The sequence below is a fragment of the Nematolebias whitei genome, chromosome 16 (assembly GCF_014905685.2).
Source record: "Nematolebias whitei isolate Nwh7 chromosome 16, NemWhi1, whole genome shotgun sequence".
Lineage (NCBI taxonomy): Eukaryota > Metazoa > Chordata > Actinopteri > Cyprinodontiformes > Rivulidae > Nematolebias > Nematolebias whitei.
The window spans coordinates 41717834-41727133 of NC_056513.1; the positions used below are offsets into that span (position 1 = coordinate 41717834).

General features: G+C 41.7%; 1 protein-coding gene across 1 annotated transcript in view; it reads left to right on the forward strand.

Moving 5' to 3' along the window:
* The window catches only part of tpcn3 (two pore segment channel 3), a 69786-nt gene that overhangs the window by 44170 nt on the left and 16316 nt on the right, over nucleotides 1-9300 (forward strand). Inside the window, exons 9-10 of the mRNA XM_037689904.1 lie at nucleotides 364-571; nucleotides 9043-9187. Of these exons, the coding sequence (XP_037545832.1) occupies nucleotides 364-571; nucleotides 9043-9187 (353 nt within the window). The remainder of the gene's footprint in view (nucleotides 1-363; nucleotides 572-9042; nucleotides 9188-9300) is intronic.

Here is a 9300-nt window from a genome sequence, read left to right on the forward strand (position 1 = left end):
TTCAGTCCTGCCGAAAGGCTTCTTCAGTCCTGCCGAAAGACTTCTTCGATCCTGCCGAAAGGCTTCTTCAGTCCTGCTGAAAGACTTCTTCAGTCCTGCCGAAAGACTTCTTCAGTCCTGACAAGAAGTATTTCACATGAAAGACAAAACGTTTCTACAAATTTTTTTTGAACGTCCAGAAGACCCGACTTAACTTTGTTACAATTTTCATTTTAGTTAAATTATGTTCAATTTGAATAACTTTGAGAATAAACAACTAAACAAATAAAGAAATATTGATTGCTCAACAAGATTTGTACAGAAAAAAAAAAAGCATTTTCAGTATTATTAAACATTCGAGTCCTCATTTTCTGCTCTCAACAGGAAGAGGTACGGCAGCTGGTGAGGGCCAAACGGCACAAAATGGCACGGGCATTTGCTGTTCTGCAGGAGCAGAAGGAAGGAGGCGGCCAGTCCGTGATGACCCAGGCCACCTGGAACCAGCTGGTGCGACTGGTCCGACCTGACGTCAGTAATGCCCACAGAGAGCTGCTGTGGAGCGTCTGTGACGACAAAAACCACGGCTTCATCGGTGGGTCACACCGAGAGGGAAAAAGTCGTGAGAGCCATGTTTAACGTGTGTCTTAGTTTCACTTTCACTCTGCCTATTTTAAGACAAAATACTTTAATGAGAAGATAATGAGCCATTTCTCCTCTTGTGCTTTGGTTGTTTTTATTGGCAGTCGGAGCAGGTGTGCTGTCACAATCACTGCGAACAGCAAACACGGTTTCAAACACCATTCATAAACATTTTCAGCTCTTTTATTATCACAGACCCTGTTTGAAACTCTGTGTAACTCCTGGTCTGAGCAACATTTAGAAATTCAACCAGAGACCAAAAATACTGGTTGAGTAGCACAAACACAGACTGTTAGTTAAAACATCCATTGCGGGGGTCACTGGTGTACCAGTTCCCGGAGAAAACCCACGCATGCACTGAGAGAACTTGCAAACTCCACCCAGAAGTGTCCTCGGCCGGGATTTGAACTGGTGATCTCGCTGAGAGGCGGCAGCTCTACTAACTGTGCCACCGTGCCGCCCGTTGTTTAAAACAGTATTTGCTAAATATATTGGTGATATTAAAACGTGTGTTTGCAGGATTGTTGACCCAAACCGTGTAATCTGTGAAGGTAACGTGTCTCAGCTCTGATCCTCTACAAAAGTTTTAAAAAGTTTTACTGGAAGAGACGTTTCCATTGACTTATTGACAGGTTGTCCCAGTGGAGAGCGTGAACAGCTGACGTGTTTCACAGTCTGAGCTGTGCCATGTTGTCAGCTGTTTAGGATGTGGCATCTTCTGTAAGATGACCAGATAACCCCCCCCCCCCCCCCTTTTTGAAATTATGCTTTTATTGCTTTTGTAAGCAAATCAGTTTGACATGATCGTTTTAAAATCACATTTCAAAGAAAGGAAAATATAAGATTCCTTGTTTATTAACAAGAGTCAGCAGATTATTATAGTTATTATAGTTATTATAGTTATTATAGTTAACGGTCAGCGGACCTGCGTTATATAGTTATTAAAGTATTGCAGTATTGTACAGTATTACATAATTTCTATAGTTATATAGTTACTAAAGTATTGCAGTATTGTACAGTATTACATCATTTCTATAGTTATAGTTAGTAAAGTTTTGAAGTATTATACAGTATTACATAATTTCTATAGTTATAGTTAGTAAAGTTTTGAAGTATTATACAGTATTACATCATTTCTATAGTTATAGTTAGTAAAGTTTTGAAGTATTATACAGTATTACATCATTTCTATAGTTATAGTTAGTAAAGTTTTGAAGTATTATACAGTATTATATGGTATCTCTTTAGTTCTACACTATTGCAGTATTATATAGTATTACAGTATCTCTTTAGTTATATAGTTACTATAGTATTGCAGGGGCGGCTGTGGCTGAGTGGTTAGAGCAGTCGTCCTCCAATGCAAGAGTTGGGGGTTCGAATCCACCAGCAGTCACATGCCGAAGTGTCCCTGGGCAAGACACTGAACCCCTCATAGTCTCTGATGTGTGTCCCATCAGTGTATGAATGTGATAAAGCTCTGATTAGTCTCTTTAGAATGATTTGTTCAATTAGCTTTGTAGAGATCTAGTATAGAGCTGTGTGAATGGGTAAATGAGGCACAGATTGTTGTAAAGAGCTTTGAGTATCTCAATAAGATAGAAAGGTGATATACAAGTACAGTCCATTTAGACAGTATTGCATCATCTCTATAATAATATAGTTACTAAAGTATTACAGTATTATAAAGTATTACAGTATGTCAATAGTTCTATAGTTACTACAGTATTGCCCCAAATCATGGTGTGAGCATGAAACTGCATTTCTGCTGTTCACTTCAACCTTGAGTCCATTTCTCAGTTCAGGCTCATCTTCTGAGCAGAATCTTTGTTCAGAAACTCCGATCTGCTGATTCACTTTCTTTGCACTTATCATCCACATGGAGGAAGTCAAAAAGCTTTTTCATCTAGTTCAGTTGCAACTTGTGTTGACACAAAATGTATTAGCAGGCGACACTCGCAGTGATCCGACACTCGCATCTGCTGATTCACCTTTTTTTACACGCATAAAGGAAGTCAAAAAGCTGTATCATCCTGTTTGGCTCCAGCTTGTACAACAACCTTCTTGTTAGCAGAAAAACTGTTCTCAGCTCAGAGAAACATTTGCACAAACATTTAGAGGTCAGAACTACAAATTAGTTTTATGCTAACCTAATATGGCCATAATCGCTGATCTTTGACAGACGTGTTTTAGCTAAAATGACATCCTATGGTTTATAAGGTCATATAAGTTGGAAGGAAAATGCCAGGCTCTGACCATATTTTAAAATGAAAAAATACACAGTTTTTATTTAATAAAGTCAAAGTCAAAATGCAAAAAAGATTTGTGGGGAAGTGTTCACCGTATTATTTAGGAGCTTGTAGAACCACCTTTAGCAGTAGTAAGGCTTAGTAAGTATTTTCTGTTCAGCCTCAACAGATCCTCATATCATTGGTTTATTATAGGCCTGATCAAAAGTCAAAGTTTCTTTATTTTTCACACAAAACACATGTGGTACATGTGGTGGAACGAAATGTACACAGCGCCCCAGTTACATCCAGTTAGGGCGGCTGTGGCTGAGTGGTTAGAGCAGTCGTCCTCCAATGCAAGAGTTGGGGGTTCGAATCCACCAGCAGTCACATGCTGAAGTGTCCCTGGGCAAGACACTGAACCACTCATAGCCTCTGATGTGTGTCCCATCAGTGTATGAATGTGATAAATCACTGATTAGTCTCTTTAGAATGATTTGTTCAATTAGCTTTGTAGAGATCTAGTATAGAGCTGTGTGAATGGGTAAATGAGGCACAGATTGTTGTAAAGAGCTTTGAGTATCTTGATCAGATAGAAAGGTACTATATAAGTACAGTCCATTTACCATTTATAGTACAAAAACAATATGTCGAACAGCAGCACGAACATGAGTCTGTGTGAGCAGATGAGTACGAATGAACACAGCAACAGATCAGCAGCAACATGAAACAGATCAGCAGCAACATGATGTGATTTTCCACAGTGATTATTCTGGTTAGAGATTCATGAGTCTAACAGCCTCAGGGTAGAAGCTGTTCCTCAGTCTAGTGGTTCTACACTTAATGCTCCTCAACCTCCTTCCTGAGGGGAGTGGGGCAAAAAGTGTGTGCGCTGGGTGAGTGGAGTCCTTCATGATGCAGGTGGCCTCTTCCTGCATCTGGAGGTGTAGATGTCTGTGATGGTGAGGAGACTGACTCCAACATCTTCTGTGCAGCCTTCACCACTCTCTGCAAATACAAAAAAGTTCAATCTGGTCCTCTGGACATTCAAAAAGACAAAAAACAAAACAAAGCAAAGGTTGTTTTGTTTTTTGGTTTTTTGAATGTCCAGAGGACCAGACTGAACTTTTTTGGATTTTTCTACCTGGATTATTGAGCATGCATCAGGACACTCTCTGCAAAGCTTTTCTTTCAGCAGCTGTGCAGCCTCCATGCCACACGTTGATGCTGCAGCACAGGATGTTCTCCACTGCACACATGTAGAAGGAGGTGAGGACTGAGCTTCCCAGACCAGCTCGCCTCAGCCGTCTGAGGAAGTAGAGTCTCTGATGAGCTTTCTTCATCAGGCTGGTGGTGTTGTTGCTCCAGCTGAGGTTGTCATTCAGGTGTACACCCAAATACTTGTAGCTGGAGACCACTTCCACTGCAGATCCTCCTATATTCAGTGTATGTGTGTGTGTATGTGTGTGTGTGGGGTAGGTGTGTTTTTTCCGTCTGAATCTTTCTTGGGCAGCACAGTGACACAACTGGTAGAGCTGCTGCCTCTCAGCGAGCAGGTCCCTGGTTCAAATACCGGCCCGAGGACCTTTCTGTGGGGAGTTTGCATGTTCTCTCCGTGCATGCGTGGGTTTTCTCCATGTACTCCAGTTTCCTCCCACAGACCAAAAACATGCATGTTAGGCTGATTGGCGACTCTAAATTGTCTCTAGGTGTGAGTGAGAGAGTGAATGGTTGTTTGTCTCGTTTGTCTATGTGTCCCTGTGATGGACTGGAGACCTGTCCATGGTGTCCCCCACCTCTCACACAGTGATTTCTGGACGTGGACACCAGTTACCCCCGCAAATCAAAAAGGAAGAAGCGGGTAAAGATAATGGATGGATGGGTGGAATTTTTTTTCTGACAGTCCTTAAAATAATTACTTTTTCATTCTTTTTCCAATTGTTCTATCATGAACTTTACATTTCAACCTGCTAACTGATCCCCCGGTGATCACATCAAAGCCAACTTCTAGTAGCTGCTCTCCATGTGGACATATTTTACTGAGTAGGTGAGGATGTTAGCCATATGCATTGTCTGTAACATGTTTTAAAAGAATAGTTGGAGGCAACACAAAATGTGAAGCTGTAACAAAAAGGAAACCTTTTCTATAGTGTATCTGCTCAGGGTTTGTACAGCATTCAATGTATTCAGAGTGCTTCACTTTCACACATTTTTTTAAGTTACAGTACTAGAGTAAAATAATATTTTCCCTCAAACATCTACAAACTTTACCCCAGAATGGCAAAATGAACATTTTTTTATTTTTATTTTTGTGCAAATTTTATTGAAAACGAGAGACACAATGATTACATGTTCACAAGTACTCAAGCCTTTGCCATGACACTCAAAACTGAGCTCACATGCATCCTCCTGTCCTTCTGGAAGGTTCTCCTAACAGAAACGATAATTTCTTCAGCACCCAACTATATAGGCCTGATTGATGGGGTCCTTCCTTCTGGAAGGCTCTCGTCTCGCTATGACCAATGCTGAAGTTCTGTCAGATTTACCATCAGGTTCTTGGTCACCTCTCTGGTTAAGGCCCTTTGACCCTGATCACTCAGATTTGCCAGGCGGCCAACTCTAGGAAGAGTCTTGGTGGTGCAGAACCTTTCATTTATGGACAATGTGAGCCACTGTGCTCAACGAGACCTTTAATGTTCCCCAAATTCTTTTTGTACCCTTCATCAGATCTGTGCCTCAAAGCAACCCTGCCTTGGAGGTCTGCAGATAAGTCAATACAATTCAATTCAAAAATACTTTATTAATCCCAAAGGGATTAATAAATGTTGTAGCTCGTCATCCTGGTTTCATTCAAGAGTTGTTATAGATGCTGATAGCTGTGGGCTGGAAGGATCTCCTGCAGTGAAGCTGAAGAATCTGGCCACAGATACTGATCCACCCACCTGGATCCAGCTTGCTGTCAGATCTGGCAGGCCTCTCGGTCCTCCTGAGCAGCAGGACTGCCCGAAAGATCCTCGTCGCCATGGACAGACAGCTGAAGATGCCAGGGTGTGACATTATTCTGCTTGGAGACTTCAACATTCATATGGATGAAGACAACAACCCCCTCACCAGAGACTTCACATCCTGCCTCGACAGCTGTGGCTTCCAGCAGTTCATTAACTTTCCAACCCACATAAAGGGCCACACTTTGGACTTATTATGCTGCTCTGGACTCTCTCCTCTTAACTGTTCTTCTGATGAACTTCTGTTTACTGATCACCTCATGATTTCATTCAGTGTCAATCTTAAATATTCTTCAGAGAAACCTCAACGCACTCTTCCCTTCCGTAATATTAAGAATGTCAACCATGACATTATTTTGTCTCATATTAATAATACCATCTTCACCTTCAATTCTTTTAACCCAGATGACCTTGTCACATTCTACAATAACAGCCTCACCAACATTCTTAACTCTGTCGCTCCTCTGAAAACCCGGTCTGTCTCCTTCTCCAACTCTGCACCCTGGTTCACTCCATAACTCCGTTCTCTGAAATCCAAAGGTCGGAGCGACTCTATAAGAAATCCGGTCTCTCAAATCACAAGGAACTCTATGCGAACCACGTCATCCAGTATAAGGACAGTATTTCTCAAGCCAAATCCAGCTACTTCTCTGACATCATCAATTCCAATGTTGGCAATTCAAAGACTTTGTTCTCTCTCCTTAACCGTTCAGTCTCATCTCCTAACTCATTACCCTCTCACATGGTTTCCACAGAATTTTCCAACCCTCTGTCTTATTTCAATGAAAAGATTCTTTCAATTCATAAACACCTTGGACCAAATACCGCCCCCAGCATCTATGTTGAACTCCCCCCTCCCTCCCTCCCCTTCTCTGTCTTCTCCCTCCCCTCTGCTGATGACATTGCTGACATTATCAGCAAGTCTAAGTCCTCATCCTGTCAGCTCGATCCATTTCCCACAGTTCTTGTTAAATCCTGTCTCCCGTCTCTGCTCCCCATCATCACTAACATCATCCACTCCTCCCTAACCTCTGGCATTGTTCCCACAGCTTTCAAATCTGCTGCCATCACCCCCATCATCAAGAAACCAGGTCTTGACTTTACCAACTTCAGTAATCTTCGTCCAATCTCTAATCTGCCCTTTATTTCCAAAGTTCTTGAAAAAGCCGTTGCTAGTCAACTTCACTCTCACCTATCCAACAATAACATTTATGAAGAGTTTCAATCTGGTTTTCACCCCCACCATAGCACCGAAACAGCTCTAATAAAAATAACTAATGACCTTCTTCTTGCTGCTGACTCTGCTCTTCTGTCTATCCTAATTTTACTGGATCTAAGTTCTGCCTTCGACACAATCTGTCATTCTATCCTCCTCAACAGACTAACCTCCACTGGCATCTCAGGTACTCCGTTAGACTGGTTCAAATCATATCTCTCTGACCGCACTCAATTCATTCAGCTCAAATCCTTTTGTTCCCAGTCTTCCCCCGTCTCCACGGGTGTCCCCCAAGGCTCTGTCCTCGGACCCCTCCTCTTCATCATTTACCTCCTTCCTCTAGGTCACATCTTCCGTAAATTTGGTGTCCATTTTCACTGTTATGCTGATGACACACAGCTCTACCTATCAGCAAAACCAAACTCCACCCACCCACCCTCCATCCTCACCGACTGTCTCAATGAGCTAAATCACTGGTTTTCTAACAATTTTCTACAACTAAAAAGTAACAAAACAGAAATCATTCTTGTCGGTACCAAAAACTCTCTTTCAAAATCAGAAAATCTTCTCATCCCATTTAACTCTCTGCTTTCCCCCTCGCCTCAGGTCAAGAGTCTTGGTGTCATCCTCGACACCACTCTCTCCTTCACTTCACACATCAACAACGTCACTCGGTCTGCCTATTTCCATCTCCGAAATATTAACCGTCTCCGCCCTTCTCTCACACCTCGCTCCACAGCCATCCTTGTTCACAGTCTTGTGACTTCTCGGATTGACTACTGCAACTCCCTTCTTTATGGCCTCCCCAACAAATCTCTCCAGAAGCTACAACTGGTCCAGAACTCAGCTGCCCATGTCATCACTCAAACCTCCTCCTATAACCACATCACTCCTGTCCTGCAGCAGCTCCACTGGCTCCCGGTTAAATCACACATTGTCTTCAAAATTCTTCTTCTCACTTTCAAAGCTATCCACAACCTTTCCCCTCCGTACCTATCTGACCTCCTACACATCTCCATCCCCTCTCGCTCTCTCAGATCCTCCTCTTCACTACACCTCCATGTACCCTCTGCCTGCCTCTCCACCATGGGGAGCAGGGCCTTCACCTGCTCTGCTCCTCATCTCTGGAACTCTCTGCCCCCTGACTTAAGAAACACCACCTCTCTTTCTCTATTCAAGACTGCTCTGAAAACACATCTCTTTAGACTCACTTATCCTTAACTTTGCTGTATGTATTTTATATTCTTTATGTATTTTATATTCTGTATGTATTTTATATTCTTTATGTATTTTATATTCTTTATGTAATTTATTCCTGTTGATCTTTGTTCTTACTGTAAAGTGTCCTTGGTTGTCATGAAAGGCGCTTTTTAAATAAAATGATTGTTATTATTATTATTATTATTATTTGAGCTTTTGAGGCGTTAATGAGCTGCTCCTGGTTGTTTAAAAGAAAACACTGTTGCCATGGATACGCATCATAACAAAAGTCCCAAAGTAAAAAAGTTTTAGTAAAAATCCTTCCAGCTGCACAGCATCCAATACCAGAGTAAATAATCATATGAAAAAAGTGATTTACATCCAGAAAAAAGAGGAATTAAAGTTTTCAAACGCAATAACTCAGAATAAATGTAACGGAGCTGCTCCAACGTGCAGCCACCCTGAGGACATGTCCTTGGACTTCATGACTTGGTTTGTGCTCTGTCATACACTGTCATCTACAAGATGTTATCTAGAAAAGGTTTGTGCCTTTCCAATTCAAGTCCAATCAACCGATTTTGCCACATGTGGACTTCAGTCAAGTTGTAGAAACATATAAAATAGGATCAGTAGCAACAGGATGCACCTTGTTTCAGTTTTGATTGTCAAGGCAAAAACTGATTTATTTATTTTTTAAATAGTGCACGTGAATGCTTTACAGGTGCACTGTATGTGTCACTGAATATTGGATAATTTTTTTACATGACTTGCTCTTCAGGCAGGGTAGCTTTCGTCCAGTTGGCCGACCTCCTGAACATCGAAGTAATCACACTCAAGTCAAGACCGCACCCACTTCAAAGTTTGTTTCCCAACATCTACCAGTCGGCTCCCAGTCGCCTCGTCTGCAGAATGGTCCAACACCGGTGAGCTGCACACAGTGCAGTCAGTCAGTAGCCGTTGTGCAGCAACGTGATTGATTTGAAGTAAAACTAAATGTAGTAAATTAATAATTAATTATTATATATATATATATATA